The 17,835-nt window shown below is 45.5% G+C and overlaps 1 protein-coding gene across 2 annotated transcripts in view; it reads left to right on the top strand.

Annotated features, from left to right (window-relative positions):
• Positions 1–9,496: 9,496 nt before the first annotated feature.
• Positions 9,497–17,835, top strand: part of MRPL3 (mitochondrial ribosomal protein L3) — a 66,025-nt gene continuing 57,686 nt past the window's right edge. Inside the window, exon 1 of one of the 2 annotated variants that reach the window (XM_026658348.2) lies at positions 9,497–9,557. Coding sequence is in view for 1 of the 2 variants with exons in the window: in XM_024193257.3 (XP_024049025.1) it covers positions 9,690–9,787 (98 nt within the window). In the remaining variant the exon portion in view is untranslated. Of the gene's footprint in view, positions 9,558–9,597; positions 9,788–17,835 lie in introns of those variants that run through there. The other variant, XM_024193257.3, reaches the window with a different exon arrangement.

Here is a 17,835-nt window from a genome sequence, read left to right as displayed (position 1 = left end):
GGAAATCTCACGCTTAATGCCAGGCATGAGTTCCCTGATTTGAACAGTGCCATTGTACTTGGGACTAACCCCAACAGGCAGCACTACTCATGGTAACAGCTGCAGGCTTGGACTCTAAATCCTCCTGTTGTACTGAAGTGTTATCTGCTACTATGAATAGTGGGGAGAATATTACTGAAATCAATGAAAGCCTCTGCCATGCAAAGGAGACCAGGATTTGGCCCATATGCTGTATTTACATGTCAGCTACTTGTTTTCAATACTTTTCTACTTTCTACTGCTAAATCAGCAGAATTTGCTGTGTTTATTTGTTATGCCTGTGGTATTATATATATATCGCAGTATGCTACATATGTGTCTTTCTGTATTATTGCCTGTTGTAACTACACTGTGATTTATATTCTACTGGCCTTTTCTCCCATTTTGCCTTTGAAAACAATAAAAAAAAAATCTTTTATTCTTTTTTATTAGCCTCATAAAGGCTGGGAAAAATATTGTGAAACAATCGCTGCAAAGATTTTAGCTTGCCTTTAATAATGAATTTTCTTCTGCCAAACTCTCGCCCCTTTGGAATTTGCTGTCGGTGAACACTTAAGCAATCAGGTCTTTGACCATCAGTACACCCCTAAGCAGCCACAGCAAGTTCAGCTGCCCTCTGCCCTAGAGCCCCCCGGGGGGCAGAATGTGACACTTCAGGCACGACCTGCCTGCCCACCCAGGGGCGAGGGGGAGGTTGGATATCTCTGAGAACAGCAGCACCTACTAATGCTGGGGGTAAATTGAGCCTTTCCAATTTACTTCCTCCCAAATGTAGGAGCTCAGCGACATACTGCACCTCTGTTATGTACTCGATCAAAGCTCTGCAGCCAGGGTGCCTTTCCCTCATTTTTTTTAGCGAGGTGTATTTATTAATTGATTTTAACACAGTTATAATCATACACAGAAGGGAAAAATAAATAGTTCAAAACAAGAGATACTATTACTGCAGCTAATAACATTTCCAACATGAGAGAAATACTAATCATTCTACATACATGTCATGGGACACATAAACTCCTACTGCTCCTGTCCAGCTCTACGAGATAAAGAAGAGATTGGTCCAAGCTACAGTGTTCAGCTCTGGAGCTGAATTCATCCAAAATTCAGAGGGGTTTAGGGTTTTGGTTTGGCCCCTTATACATTCAACTGTGAGGTTCAGCTCCAAACTATCAAACAGATCATAGATGTTCAGCTGAGATGTAAGCAGGCCCCTTTCCCTTCCCCCTTTAAAAACTCAATTCACAACTAAGTAATGTAAAAGTCCTCCCCTTCCCTGGGGTTTGGCTTTGTTAACCAATAAATCAACAATAAAATAACAACACAGGCTATGTCTACACTATGGACCTTACAACGGCACAGCTTTATGGTTATAGCTGTGCCACTGTAAGATCTCCCATGTAGCCGCTCTATGCCGGCGGGAGAGAGCTCTCCCATTGGCATAATTAAACCACCCCCAACGAGCAACACTAGCTATATTGGCAGGAGAGCCTCTCCTGTGGACATAGTGCTGTCCACACCAGCACTTTTGTCGGTGAACCTTATGTCAGTCAGGGTTGGTTTCTTTCCACATCCCCGACTGACAAAAGTTTTACCAACAAAAGTGCTAGTGTAGACATACCCTTAGCTAAAATTTTCTCCTCTGTTTGGTTGCTCCTGGGGTTTCTCCCTTAGAATTACCCAGCCCCATACCTCTAGAATTTGGCCTTAGCCTACAACAGTACAGTTCATACTCTTTGGGGAAAATTCATGTATTAAAAAAACTCACAAATTCTTGCACCTGCCTTACTAATAATCCTTTTGATTATGAACAAATCCATTGTGTTTCTCACCTTCTATGCTGCTGTTTATTTATTATCTGAATTTCATTCAGCTTGGAGAGCAAAACTAGACTAATCAGGTCACGTATTTCTACTCAGTTTTACTTTCAGATTCTTGTGCACTAACACAGACTGTACCCCCCTAGCTGAAGATCCCCCAGCATGGGACAATGGGTCCCTGAAAAATATAGGGCTGGTATAGCTGATTCCCACAGGTCCTTTCCGGCAGCCTACTTGACCAAGGCCTTTCAAGGGCCAAGAAAAACCCTATTTAGCTACCCCACACTTGCCACTTTTGGCCACACACACAGACTTTTGAAAATGCTGGCTATGTGACTGTCAAAGGTCATTACACAGTAAATCAGAATCAGACCCACGATTAAAACCAAGACTGCAAAACACATGCCTAATCCACTAAAGCAGAGTGCTTCCCAAGTGACTCATGTGAGGAGGCATGTGATAGGGTGTTCGCTCCACACAGGATTAGAAGGGGTTAAGGTTGCCAGGTAGGCCAATGAACTGCCCAGGCTGCACCTGGAAGAGTAGCCAGGGAGCAGGGAGTTGATTAAGGAGGCTCAGTGGGGCAGGAATAGGTGGGGCCTATAAAGCCCAGGAACTGAGACGAGATAAGGCTGCTGGGAAAGGCTACAGGATGGCAGGCAGCAGTCACTCCATGGGAAGAAGGAGTTGGTACTCACAGAGAAGGGGGCGGGGAAGCAGGAAGAGTACGAACCAGTCCAAGGAAGGAGTAATGGGGGCTGAGAGACCAGAACTGCTGAGCTGAGGGTCCCTGGACTGGAAACCAGAGTAGAGGGTGGGCCCAGGTTTCCCTACAGGCCACTGGGGAAGTGGCATCATCAGGGCAGCACAGGAGAAAACTGCCTGGGACTGTTTGCCAAGAAAGCCTTTGGGGTACCCCCGGCAGGGGGAAACATGGCTGGTGACGCGGCCAGAGGGCCAAGTCATGAAGAGGATGCTGAGGTTCCTAGAGTGAGGCGGGACCGTAGGCTGAGAAGACAATGGGAGAGGCACCACCTGAAGAAGGTGCACCAACTGGCAGAGCTAATCCCCAGGATGTCCAGCAAGAGGCGCCACTGTGGTGAGTGGACCCCGTGACAAGTCACTAGTTTTAGTTGTTTTGCAGGTTGAACTCCTCTCCTGTGTGTAGCCTAGTGAGAAATAGAAAAGCAATACATTAAGGGCTTGTCTACACTACCGCGGTAGTTCGACGGCTGGCAATCGAACTTCCGGGTTCGATTTATCGCGTCTGGTCTGGACGCGATAATTCGAACCAGGAAGTGCTCGCCGTCGACTGCGGTACTCCACCTCAGCGAGAGGAGTACCGCGGAGTCGACGGGGGAGCCTGCCTGCCGCGTGTGGACCGCGTCTGAACCGCGGTAAATTCGAACTAAGGTATGTCGACTTCAGCTACGTTATTCACGTAGCTGAAGTTGCGTACCTTAGATCGAATTGGGGTGTTAGTGTAGACCAGGCCTAAGTTTCCATAGCTGTTGTCGATGGATGATGAGGGAAATTGTGGCTATGTGTCTGATGGACGTGAGGTAGGGTCTGGTCAGTGAGTACTGAGCTCTCTCATTGGTTGTATGCAGATTAACAAACATGGAGGCCTTCTGCCCAGAGATCAGTCATGATGAGCTCTTTACAAAATATATTTTATCATCAATGATTAAAGGTAAATAAACATGGTAGGCATAGGCGGCGAATTGTATGGGCTTGTGGTGCCAGTGCTCCACCAATATTTAGAAACGTGGGCGCAGCTCCACCAATGTTTGGGCTTACCGCGCTTTGGGGGGCCCCGTGCTTCAGGGGGACACAGGGTCCATGGCGACCTGGGGGCTAGCGGGGGGCCTGGGTCCGGCAGCAGCAACCGACCCAGCGCACCCCACTCCACCAGCTCCTGCTGTTGCTTGAGGGAGGGGGTGGAAACTGGAAAGAGACGGGGGAGTTTGGGGGAAGGAGTGGAATGGGGGCAGGCTGGGGCCGGTCACTCACTGCTGCTGGCCCCAGCCCGCCTGCTAACCCCCCAGGCCACCCTGGACCCCATGTGCTCCTGAAGTGCGGGCCCCCCCCCCCCAAAGCGTGGGGCCCGGGGAGGTTGTCCCAGTCCATCCTCTGGACGGGACAGCTGTGGGTACAGGGTGGCCTGGGGAGTTAGTGGGCATCCTGGCGCTGGCAGCAGCGAGAGACCCGGCCCCAGCCTGTCCCTGCTCTGACCCCATTCCACCCCTTTCCCCAAGCCCCTGCCCTGCCTCTTTCCGGCTTCTGCCCCCTCCCCCGAGTGATGCTGGGAGCCAGCGGGGCGGAGGGAGCGGGATGGGCTGGGACCGGGTCGTTTGCTGGTACCAGGCCCCACGCTAACCCCCCAGGCCGCCCTGGACCCCACGTCCCGCTGAAGCACGGGACCCCCACAAAGTGCGGGGCCTGGGGTGGTTGCCCCAGTCCATCCTATGGACAGGACGGCTCTGCTTGTACCCGTTCTGGGCACCACCAAAAATTATACAAACCTGGTGCCCATGATAGGGAGAAACATTGCACTTAATGAGCCATCCTGCATGTATAAATTACAGTCAGCCGTGTGAGGGGGAAAATCCATCGTCCCTTGTCTCCCATATCATGGTGACAGGCAGTCTCCAAACAACTCAGGCAGGCTGAGTGTTAAATACAGGCTTTTGAACTTATTCTGCCCACTTGCCAGGAGATAAACCTCACAGGAGCACTGTCAAATCAAATCTATGTCTGCTGCACTTTCAAAAATCAATATAATCATTGTAAATCTATGGTGCTCCCTCCAGGACTTGCCCTATTGTCTGTTGCTGCGATCCAGCTTGAGCAGATGGGTAGGGCTCTGAGGCTGTGGCCGATCAGAATGTGTTTGTGCGCGTGCAAGGGGGCAACACCCATGCAAAAGCCTGTACACTCTGGGATTTTCTGGGCCCTGGAACTTTCAAACATGCCTCTTCGTTCAAGGCTCCATGGAAACTCCCACTGGCACAATATTAGCATATGCTACTATATAATTAAAATGCTAATAATGTACAAGAACTCTGATGCACACATTTCAAAAAGAGGATATTTTGAACCACTGTTTTTAAAAAAAAATTAAAAAACCAGAAGAAGAAGAATGGCTACAGCAACCACCTTTGGATCAGGTTCTGGAGATGGGCAGTGAAAGAGAGGAGAGAAAGCAGAGAGGAATATATACAAATCCACATTTACTAATTGCAGAACAGGGAATATATTCCTCATAAACAATTATCTCTAGAGCCCAAGAGAATAGGCAAACCAGCACTTTCGTGAGGAACAGGCTGTGGACCCAGGTAATGAACATGGTGAAAACTGTGGGTTGCAACTGCAGGATGGCAGAGGGTATTAAAAAAAAAGTAGAAAGGCGTTTGCAGATCTATAAATAAGATAAACTCTATGCATATCAGCCATGGAACAGAGTTCACAGTAGCATCAAGGCTCTGGAGATGACTCCCCAGGTTGAGATCTTGACCCAAATCCTATTGGCAGCCATCATAAGGAATGACACCATTCAGATGATGAGTAAAGCACCAAGTAAATTTTGGTGACACATTTATAACACCGCTCAGAAAACTCACTTTGGGAAATGTCATTGCTCTTTCTGAAGTCTGCCATGTTACTGCGAGCATCATAGCCCTGGGAGAGCACAATGTCTTAGCATTCTGGAATGACCCCCTTGAGTGCTCGGAAATCTGTAGGGGACATCTGAAATTTCAAATGGGAAGGAGGGTGAAGGATTGTATTTTGGTTTTTTTCCCTTAGTGATAGCTTTGGACCTGCTCCTGATCACTATGGAAGTCAGTGGGAGTTTTGCCATTGAATTTACCTTAATAGGTGCAGACCATCTCCCTGCCTGTGAGTGAGAGAAAGACAAACAGACCCCCTCCCATGATGAAATATATAAGTGCAGACCACCAACTGGGGCACAATATGATGCCTAAGAGAGAGAGAGAGAGAGAGAGAGCGCTCTACTGAATCCTCCTGATTCTAGCCAAATTTTACAGATCATGGTCCACCAACCTGCATGGATCTTGTGGTGATCTCCAGAAAAACACCTGAGACTCAATAGCAATTCAGCCAGGCAAGACTGATAGCATCACGTTTCTTTAATGAACCCATTAGGGGAATTTTAGAAGGGAACCCATCACTGATAAGTGAAGAAGAGTACAGTACTCTTTTCTGGAAACACTGTGACCTTGGAATTAGGAACAGTTATTGACATTGTGGCTGTTTATTGCATTGTTGGACCTTGACTACATCCAGTTGTCGGAAGCATATTATGGCTTTGAGACTGCTTGGAGAACTGCAATATAACATAAGCACAAAGAAGGGTAAAATTATTTTAAAACAAAATAGCAAAAGCATTGACCCAGGAATTCTCATCTTGACAATGCGAGGCAGGTCAGGATATGAACGTTGCATCTCAAAATTGGCAAAAATGAGAAAGCAGAGACGTTCAAAGCTATCATAAGGTAAATTCTAATTTTTCACAAGTTATTGAACTTGAGGTAGGAATTACTGAGTGAGGTTCTGTGTGATGTTGGCGGTTGGACTAGATGAGCAGAGTGGCCCTTTCTGAAATGTAAATACATAACTCTATCTCTTTATGTATATTGTTAAAGAATTTGGTTTATGTAACTGTATTTTAACCACAATTTTAACTACAAAATTCCTAGTTTGGTGAAGTATCAGTAAAATGATGTTTCTCAGTGACAGTTACATGAGCACTATTAATGGAATCAAGATACTTTAAACAGCAACAGGTCCATTGTGGAAATTCATTTTTAACCCCTACATGCTGATCTCTTAAATACTTATAAGTACCAAAGGCCCCAATTCTTCAGTCAGATCCACCCTGCATCCATGTGGTTCTGACTGAAGGATTAAGACTTAATTTATTACAAATCAATGTGTGAGCTGCCCCAGATTTTAAATCAATTCCATTTAATCACAATTGAGAGATGTGCACAAACTCTTTTCCTCTCCCTCCCCATCCATCCCAATGAAATTGGAACAATCTGAACTGCAGGGAAAGTTAGATCCTCACCCAAACTACACACCAGGCCCCTGTCTTGTAGGATGAGGGGAGGAAATCTTTGAATTTGGAGATCCCGACTTTTGGGGAAGTTAGATTTGAACTTTGTGCCTCAGCTTCATGTAACTGTGGAATGTACATCTCTTCAACTGTGCTAATACCAGCCTAGCTATAGACGCTAAACAAATACTATTTAAGGAATACAGGGTAATGTTGTAGATACTCTTCTTTCCTCCTCAGTAATGCAGTTCTCAAATGGGAATAAAGATAAGAGGAAAACTGCTGAAGTATCCAACTGTCTGAGCCCAGTAAGCACCACATAGCGATCCAGACTTCTGAGATCCATTCAAGCAATGTCTTTTAGAAAACAATTTACATTTTTACCATGTACAAATGTATCTGAGAAGTAGACACTGTTCACTTCTATCCATCTAAATGAACTGAAAGCCAATACATTTAAAATTGATAAAAGTAATTTGATGCATAATATAATTAATCTATGAAACCCACAAGATATCATTGATTCCGGATGCTTAGCAGGACTCAGAAAAGTATTAGCCCTTTATGTGGTTAGGACATCCACTGTTATATTAGCTAGATGTAATATAAATAGAGGATATAAACCATCATGCTCACAGCATAAATTAAACACTAATTGCCTGGAATTCGGAAGAAATTTTTTCATATGGAGAAGTTATTCCATAATTGTCCATTATGGTGATTCTTGTGCTTTCCCTGGGAAGCATCTGATCCGGAACCTTGTCTGAGTCAGAATTCTGGATGAGATGGACGACAGCTTGGACTTAGCAATATGTTTGTATCTCCATTTATAAAGCAGGCATGAAGATAGGCCTGGTTGAGTTGACCAATGGTAGTGTTTGGAGTTTTGCATATGATAAGATAGTATCATTTGAAATGCCTTAGCAATATACCCTCGTCTGAACATGCCCACAAAAAGGGGGAGAAAAGAAAAATGTTTATTATCAATTGGGACCATTAGAACAATGAGGTTCCCAAACACTCCACATAACTGATGAGTGTGTGTGTTTTCCACTTCAGCCACATCCCACTTCACCTTTGTAAAGCACTTTTAGATCTACAGATGACCAGTGCTATATGTGAGCTTGGTATAATTATGATCTGTGTCTCTAAATTATTATTCTAAATAGGATCTGGTATTTTGGAAACATTTTAGCATGGGGCTTCAATTTGAGTGTGTGTTCAAGCATCTGAGATCTGTGTAAGACTCTCTTCTCTGCCTTGTGGCAAGAGCTCTTGTTAACAATAAACCAGCTTGATCCACATCCTGTGTGTTAAACTGTTCCAGTTGGAATCCAGATTTGTTTGCTGTCCTTCCAAACCAGTCCTCAACTTACGAGGATGACTTCCCATCCCGCTATTGCCAGGACCGTCCTAATGGAAACTGACTGGGCTGTGAAACTGCTCGAAACCCGCCTTCATCATGAGGACAGCAGTAGTGGAGAAAAGCCTGGTTGTAACAGGGTGGAGTTCTGCACCTGTAGCCCATGCTAGCTGTTAAACTGCCCAGAGGCAGCTGGGGCTGGGGTGAGCCCTGCACCATGGCACTTACTGCCCTGGGGAGCCTCCTAGACTCATGCAAAGACAAAGCCCAACCCCAGCAAGGTGAGCTACACTTTGGGCAGGCATGGACATACTAGCTGCGTTGTCTGAGGAGAGGTGAAACCAAGATGCTGAGCAAAGAGCTTGGGGCCCAGCCAGGCGTGAAAGTAGGCCACTTACCGGTACGGGCACGGGGCTCTGGCCCCTGGAAGGGGTGGGGCCTCGGATGGAAGGGGCGGGGCTGGGGGGGGGTCAGCATCCAGCCCTTTCAGGCCGCCTGGCCCACACCGTCCAGGGCTCCTGTGTTGATTTAAAGGGCGTGGCAGCGATGTCCGGAGCCCCGGGCCTTTTTAAATCACCAGCCCCAGGGCAACTGCTCCCTTGCCCCCCCTCCCCCACCAGTCGGAGGCTGCAGGGTGTGTGTGTGTGAATGGGACAGGGACATTAAAGCGCTGTAGGGCCCTTTACCACGGCAGTGCTTTTAACGTTGCTGCCGGGCCACCGACGGGGGGAAGGGGCAGCGACATTGAGGATCCTTAAAGCGCTGCTGCGGCAAAGGACCGTCCTTAAAGCGCTGCCGCGGCAGAGCTTTAACGTCGCTGCCCCTTCCTCCCTCCCCCGTCAGCGGTCCTGCCGGTAGGGGGAGGCAAAAGGGGCAGGGACATTAAAGCGCTGCCACTTTAATGTGGGCTGGGTATGGGCCACTGCAGGTTCTTACCAGTGCGGAGTACCGGCCCATACCAGCTCACTTTCACCCCTGGGCCCAGCAATGAACTGTGAACCCACGTGTCCTGGCCAACCTGCTGCCCCTGCGGTGACCAACTCCCACCACCAGGGGGCAGCTCCCTGATCCTCCCCCGCTTTGCTGCTGCAGGGACCTTGGGGCTGCTCCCTCCCCTCCCTTTTTCTCTATGGCTCTCTCAGAATCCCCCGCTCCCATCTACGCAGCTGCCTGTGCGCTAATGGAATAAGGAGAGGTTCGGTCTCGCCAGCGTCGGGGGGCGGAGACTGGGGCGAGAGAAGGCCCCGCCTCTGCCCCGGTGCGGTGCCCTTCGGAATTCTTCCCCTGCGGGGTGTTGGCAGTTGGTGTCCGGAACTTCGTTTGCGGGCGGCGGGGCGGGCGGAAGGTTTTTCCGCACGGACCGGACCAGGCTGTGCCGGGAGCGGGAGCTATGGCGGGCTGGGGGCCGCTGCTGTGCCGGGCGGGGGTGCGCCTGCTGGCGGGAAGTCCGGGCGGCCCAGTGCAGGCGGCGGCCGGTACCGGGAACAGGTGGGTGCGGAGCTGTGGGAAGGGGACGCGGCAGAGCCCCGCGGCCTGGTGGGGAGGGGAGGTCAGTGCGGCCACGCGCTTGCGGCGGGGGCTCGGGTGGGGTCACCTGGGCTCTGGGGCCCGGGGTGCGCCCTGTGCCCGGGGGGTGCGCTTGCCCGTCCCTCCATCCCGCGCAGCCCGCCCGCCCGCCACGTTCCCCTGAGGCTGTGGGGATGCGCCTCGCCAGGGCAGGGGGTGTTGGCAGCGCCCCGGGGCTTGGCCCCATCGCCTCTGGGTTCCATTTGTGACTTCCTTGGCTTCTTTAAGGCCCTTCTTCTCAGGGTCGGCCAACAAAATTTTGGCAGGGAGCTGAAATGATCCCTCATGCCCCCTCACTTGGGCCAAAACGTTGAAAGGTCTCAATTCTGCCTTCTTCCTGTTCTACTCCTCTCATGGTACTGCTCTGCTACCTACCCCAATAAAGGAGAACTAACAACTTAAAATGCCTTGTTCAAAATTTAAATAACATTTAACTTTCAAATGCCTGAACAGCAAATGTAACTTTTCTTGTCTGCATAGTAAACACTGGCATTTTTATCTGTTTGAATAATCACAGTGGTACTTTCCATGCCTTCTTGGTTGCAAAGATCTGAACTGTTTCCTGCTGAAGGTCCACAGTCTGGGCCAGCTCATGCTCTATTGAGATGGTTGCAAGGCCAACCAGCCTCTCCTCTGTCATTGTGGAGCGTAGATGTGTTTTTATTAACTCCAGCTTGGAGAAGCTGCGTTCTCCACTGGCAACTGTTACAGGAAGTGTTAGAAGTATGCGCAGAGCCACAAAAGCATTTGGAAAGAGGGTGGTCATCTTATTTGTGCACATATATTCCAGAACAGCCTTTGGAGTTGATCCTGCTTAAATGTATCTTGAAAGGGCTTTCAGTTCATCACCTAAATCACTTGCATCAATATCGCGCATGTCATCATGTGTCAACACTGTATCTAGTGCCCTGCATTGCTGGTGTAGATCTTCTTCAGGTATAGTGAGGAGTTTTGGAATATCATACAACATCCCAAATATACTGCTGTGTTCCTTGAGCTGCATGAAATGTTCTTCAACTGACTGTATTGCACAATCTAGCACCTGGTTAAAGAATTCAACTTTGAATTGTTGTTTGGGGTCTCTTATGGGATTATCCTGTGCCTTGTAATCAAAATGTCGTCGTCTTCGGTGACTCTTGTATTTTGAATGGGTGAGAAAATAGCTTCAGTGTGAAGTTCCTCTGCCAACTTCTGTGCACTCTTCAGAATGTTTTGAAATCCTGCATCTGACCGGTAAGACTGTAGGTATGACTTTGCTTTGTCCAGTTGTTCCATTGCTCCAGATATATCAAGGTCAACACCTTGGCGTCTCTTGCTTATAACATTTATTTCAAACAGTATGTCATGCCACAACACTAAGCCACACAGAAATTTGAAGTTATGTATGTTTCTGGTGATTCCATTTCCCTCTGCCACTGTTCTCCCACAAACAGTTCCTGTCATATCATTATCCTCTATAATGGCAACTATGGCTTCATCTATCTTCCCAGTTTGGTGTTTGATAGGCTTTATCGCCTCCACTCGACTTTCCCATCGTGTGGCACTCAGTGGTTTCAGTGTCAGAGAGGATGTTCCCAGATGTTGCTTCAAAATTTGCCATCAATGAGTTGATGCAGAGAAAAATACATAGATGCTTTGAATTAAATTAAAAAATTCAGCAGCTTCACTAGAAGCTGATGCTGCATCACTGACCACCAAGTTCAATGAATGAGAACTGCATAGGACAAAAAAATCTCGAGGGTTTAACTCTCGGAGCCGTGTCTGCACTCCTCGGTTCTTTCCCCTCATGTTGGCACCATTATCGTATCCGATGAAGTAGGCTGTAGCCCACGAAAGCTTATGCTCAAATAAATTTGTTAGTCTCTAAGGTGCCACAAGTACTCCTGTTCTTTTTGTGGATACAGACTAACACGGCTGCTACTCTGAAACCTGTCATTATTTCTTGGGTGGTGACTCTTCTTAGATGCTCCTGGAGAACAGCATCAAACTCCGCCATCAGCTCCACAATTTTAAGGAAGTTTCCATTGTTTGGCACATACAGCTGATCTGAAGTGCCATGCAGTGCTAGGTTTTGGGTAGCAAGCATTCTCACAATGGCAATGAGCCTTTTCAGAACATTTTGCCAGTAAAGAGACTCTGATGCAATATTTTCTAGATGCTGATCATCTATGGTGGCCTTTAACCTTAGTCTCATCTCAAGCTCTTTCCACCTATGGAATACTCTCTGGTGATTTGCTGCCTTCTCATGGCATGCCAGATTTCTAGCCAGATTTTTCCAGTCCTTTGTTCCTGTAGAACCCAATGTGGCCGAAACATTAGACTGGAAGAGTTTGCAACAAAAACAGTATGCAGCATTCTGGGTTTTTGAATACATAAGCCATGGCCTCTCCATTTTGTCACCATTGGGGATTTCAAGCCAGTAATGTGTTAATGAAAATAGAAGTTTCCATCCATCTTTGGGGAACATGAAGTTTTTCACTTGCTGTGGCCCATGCAGTACAAGGAAGTCCCTCAGGCTACTGCTCAAGTGGGTCCACTGTCCTGGATCATCTAGACTTAAGGAACTAAACTCAGCAGCTGCTGTTTCTTGCGCCTCCACCACACTCTTCTCTGATCTACACTTTTCTTCAGGAATGTGCATGGTTACATACATTTGAGATGGAAATATGGATGCTGCAGTAGCTGCCAGGTCACCTGCTCTCTGACTAATTGGAAGATCAGGCATCTTCTCTCCACTCACATCCTCACTGGAGCCAGAAGGCTCACCGTGAACATTTGTGTCTATGTATCTCAGGAGAGCTCCTTTCTGCTTAGATAGAAAAGCTTCCTTTGCTTTCTTTCTTTTTTCTGAATACTGCTCCAGGGGCGCTCCTCCTCCTTTCTCTCCCTGCAGCTCCTGCTGCTTTCTGTTATTCCCTCTCACCTTTTCTCCTGCCTGCCTGTTACGACTCTTGTGCCTTCCTTCCTCCAGCACAGCACTCCACCATCTCTGTGCATCTAGAGCAGAGCAAATACATATGCACCAGCAGCAGACACAATTTTCTACACTCTAGGTCCTAGTGGTGTCCCCCCACTGTCTGGCACCTGAGGCGGCTGCCTCAGTTCACCTCATGGTAAGGCCAGCCCTGCTTCCTCTACTACAACCTTCTGCCGTGGTTGTGACTAGGGACCACAGTTGCTAACTTGTGTGCAGTAAATAAGCACCCCGACTTTCACAATAAGCCAGAAATCAACCTAATCCCATTTCAAAACAAGCCAATCCCTAAGAACCCCAACACTCTATGTGACTCGATCCCCCCGGCGTGCAGTCTGGGACTGTGGTGGACCCGCTGTGTACCCTGACTCTCTCCCCTGCTTATCCTTGCCCCTGCTTGCTGGGAGCTGATCAAAAACAAGAAGCTAGAAGCCAAACAAGCAACAAACCAAACACTAGCCAACAAGCAACTCCCAAGCCAATTAAGCCAAAAACAAGCTCAATTTTTGTTTGTGTTTTGTTGTTGCAGGTTTGGCATATCTGCTCGTTATGTCTTTGTACTACTCCCCGTCCCCTCCCCTCGTGTGGCTGGGGTTCCTACAAGCTACCACAGTACCAATAGCGAGGAATGGTGTGTGTTCACACACCCCATGGTTAATACTCAGTCAGAACACATGGGACATGGTTGGCTTAACTGTAACTGGTTGGACACGATGCTGTTTCGTAGCACGGACGGTATCTTCTAATCACGTCAGTGGAAATGGATTGGCACAGTCCTTTCTTAAGCCCTCCAGAATGTGTTCCCTTCCGTGCTACTGGGGCCACTTTGGGTATGTCTACACTGCAGTAAAATACTTGTGCCTGGCCTTTGTCAGCTGACTTGGACTCAGGCTGCAGAACTATAAAATTGCACAGTAGGTGTTTGGGTCAGGGTGCATCAAATTGATTTAAATCACTAGTCAGGAAGACTTGATTTAATCATGGATTTCATCATGGATTTCTACATAAAAGTGCATTCTTGTTGGTTGTAATAACCTCAATACATAGTCTTTGCAACTCAGAGATGTAGGTTTCATTTTTAGAAGGTACACACTATACATTTTTAAACAGTGATTTATTTTGAAAACTTTTCAGATTAGTTTTACAGCTATATTAGAAAATGAATGATTGGTTATTTCATTTACCAAAGGTAATTGAAGCAGATATTTATGAAGTCATTGGGAGGTGAACTATCTCCAATTCAATAGATTAATCATTAATATTTGGAGGATTTTCTTGCCATGCTGTATTAGGAGGAGAATATCACCAGACAGACATTTAAATTGTTTTGTTTTAACTTAAACACCAACATTATGTTTTCTGGGGTTTTTTCTAAAACAGCAAACATAATCTTTTAACAAAACAAACATATAAATTTCTGAATTTAGTTAAACATTCAAGTTTGTTAAAATCAGGTTTGTTTTTGTTTGTTAACTAAAATAGTTACATGAAATATTTACAAAAACAAAACAAAAATTTAATGGACTAGGTCAGCCAGGTCAACATGAGAAACTTAAAATATTGACTTCTGCAGCTAACTCAGTCATCTTCACCTTCATTTTCCTGTTTGCTCATAATCTGGAAAAGAAAAACAAGCTTTCCGGCTTTTTCAGGTCCCAAACAATTTCTCAATTTGAAATGAATTAGTCCAAAGGAAGAAAATATTCTTTCTACACCGACAGAAGAAGCTACTGCTGTTAAAAGTGAGATTATCACTTCAAGAGTCTCTGAATCCAAGTGCTTAAGTGACTTCCACCACTGGTGTGACTTTCTTTAAAACATCATCAGCAAACATATATTTCTTGAATGGTTCACCCTTAGCGCTGAAGTTTATCATAGTTGGCATTATGGAAGGATGATTGCTGGATGTCCATGTCATAGCTAAGTCTTCTTCTTCAGCAGTTAAGGTTTGACCCTGGTACCGAGTATTAAGAATATTTGCAAGAAAATGAGCTGGAGATGGTGCTTGTCCCATTCGTTTTTTTAATGCTTGTAATTTAACTCTGTCATTGCATATTTCTCTTTTTAAGATCTCACTCAGTTCCTTCCAAATTTCAACAGCATCAGCAATAAAACAGCAACTTTGGCTGTGACAGTGTCATCTATTTTTTTCACGATTTTGTTCATAAACTGTCATCAGATTAGGTCAGTTCTTGATATAGTGCTCAAAGCAGTCCACTACTGAGTTTCATCGCATGTGTTGTGGGAGAGTTAGCTTGGTTCCTCCCACTTTTTTCAGAGCTGCTGATGCAAAGTGGTTGTAAGGGAAGTATTTTGCAATTTCAACAACATTAGCCTTTATTTCCGGAACACTGAAGTCTTTGGCTAGGAGGTGCATCAAATGAGCACTGCAACCGTATCTTATTAGCTTGGGACTCTCTTCTAAATAATTTCTTCTCATCTTGGATACATTTGCAGCATTGTCTGTGACCAAGCTGCGTACTAGACAGTTGAATTTTTTTCAGTTTGTTATAGCTTTTACTGCTACTTCTTGTAAGTATTCTGCTGTGTGTGCATTTCCTGATGTATCAATTGTTTCTGTAAGGAAGACATTCCCTTCTGTTGTCACACAAGCACATACAACAGGATCATTGTAGACATTGCTCCACCCATCAAGACTCAGGTTAACAATTTTACCCTCTAGACCGGGGTGGCCAACCTGAGCCTATGAAGGAGCCAGAATTTACTAATGTACGTTGCCAAAGAGCCACAGGTTGAGCAGTGAGCATCCCCTGGCACTTTGGAAAGTTGGCACCTGTAGCTCCAGCCCTGGAGTTGGTGCCTAAACAGCGAGCCGCATATTGACTTCTGAAGAGCCCCATGTGGTTCTGGAGCCACAGTTTGGCCACCCCTACCCTAGACCTTTTGCACACTGCTCAATTTCTCTTTCATACACTTTATCCAGCAATTTGCCTACGACATCTGCTCTGTTGGGTGGACTGTATCCTGGTCTTAATGACTGAACCATGTTAATGAAGTGTGGGTTCTCAATCCTATGGAAAGGAGAGTTTGTTGCATAAACAAACCGGGCAATTTTTTCATCAATTACCACTTTTTGTAATCTGTTGGTTCTTATCACAAATTTATCTATGGTGGTTTCTGGATGGAGATTTTTTCCCCCCTTGCTACAGGTGATATACTGTGGCTGTGTGATATACATGACGTGACTGAAACACTATCATTGGCAGATAACTCTGAAACTATAGAAATTATGATGATCTTGAAGGTGGATAGTCTTCAGAATCCTGTATGTTGAGGATGGATTCTCCTAAACAAAACAAGTCAATGCAGTTATTTAATTATTATTACCATGCTGCTCATTTAGTATTACTCATTGCATTCATTGACACTCAGTGACACTACTTTAAAGGTGAAATTGTAAAAGGAAGATCTGCCTATTTCAGCTATTTATTTTTTATCACAACTGCATCTAAAATGATAGTATCCTTGAGTAACAACTACATTTATTTGCTCAAACATGAGAATTCAAGAATAGTCCAGAAGGAAGACAGGCAGTCCTTAAGAAAGAAGTATGAAATAAAAAAGTCTGAACATGCAAGATTTTCATGTTGGTAAACATGTTCCTTTCATCATCTTCAACACCGCTTCCTCCTGAGAAGGAACACTTCTCATGATGTTGTTTCATTTGGGCAACCAGGTCTTGCATTTCTTTGTTGACTCTTTGCATTTTGCATGCGTGCCTGTCTTACCCACAGGTAGAGGAACTTCATTAAAATATTCCCAAACTGGGTCTCTTTTACGGCCTGCTGCCATTATAGGTTTTCCCTTCTAATGAGAGAATGGTATGGTAGATCTCAAATCAATGAAGGCTGCACTCAGAAAGACCTCAAGACTTCTGGAATATACTGCTCAAACAGTTTCACTTTTGTTTCTACTGCCTGTCCCTCCCTTCTCATATTTATCTCCAGACTTCTCCTTGTCCAGATCTATTCCACCCCCAACAATCTTCTATTCATTGAACTTTTTGAAACTTTGCACTTTTAGAGAGAGGTAAGTATTAGAGAGAGGGACAACAGGGTTGAGGTCTCTATATATTATTTATTTACTTTATTTATTTAAAAACATTTTTGCTGTTAACAAGCATGTTATCTCTGGAGACACAAAGCCAGAGTTTGAGAACTACAGAACTAAGCATCTCTGATGGTATCTTCTAGACTGAGCACTGAGTCCCATTGGGTAGCTAGAAAGATGAACTTAAATAATCTATACAGAAGCCCCTGGAACCCCATAAAATTGGGTCCCTAATCTATGAACTATTGGAATTCATTTACAAAACTTTTCTTTAACATTACATGACTATATTGTCTCATACTATAGAATTAAAATTTAGAATCCCTATTCCATGATGAGATATCTTTGAGCTCTAATGTATCTTAATTAAAACTATCTTTAGATAGGTTTTTTTTCCCTCAAAAAGCATTTGATCAAAAAATCCATTTAAAAAAAAAATCATTGATTTTTATCCAACCTGGTTTGCTTTCAGGCTGCAACCTGGGCTCTGGGACCCTCCCCCCTTACAGGGTCCCAGAGCCCTGGCTCTTTCCCAAGTCCAAATCTCTACACCGAGAGACTCAGCTGACTCTGGCCTGCTGTGGGTGTTTTATTGCAGTGTAGATGTACCCTTTGTGTGCATCCTCTAAGCAGGCTCTCCCATGCTGAGTCAGTATGAAGTAATTGCCCTAATTTTCATACTGTGCAATAACACATAGGTAACAATCTTCTCAGTTACCATCCATTCAAGGACATCACTGATTTTTAAGAATATCGCTGTTTTGTTTGTAATATGAGGAAGTACTGATGGAGCAACACTCGAATTCCACAGGAGGTCTAAGGAATGCATCAGTTTGGCTTTAAAGTAGGATATGGAACCAAGGATATGGCGTATCAGTGGTTGGTTTCTTTTGGCAGTGGATCAGGATAAATGCAACTAGAGGAG

This window comes from Terrapene carolina, unplaced genomic scaffold (genome assembly GCF_002925995.2).
Source record: "Terrapene carolina triunguis isolate 2854851 unplaced genomic scaffold, T_m_triunguis-2.0 Scaffold428, whole genome shotgun sequence".
Classification (NCBI taxonomy): domain Eukaryota; kingdom Metazoa; phylum Chordata; order Testudines; family Emydidae; genus Terrapene; species Terrapene triunguis.
Note: the sequence above shows the minus strand (reverse complement) of the source record. Positions and strands in the feature narration are given on the sequence as shown.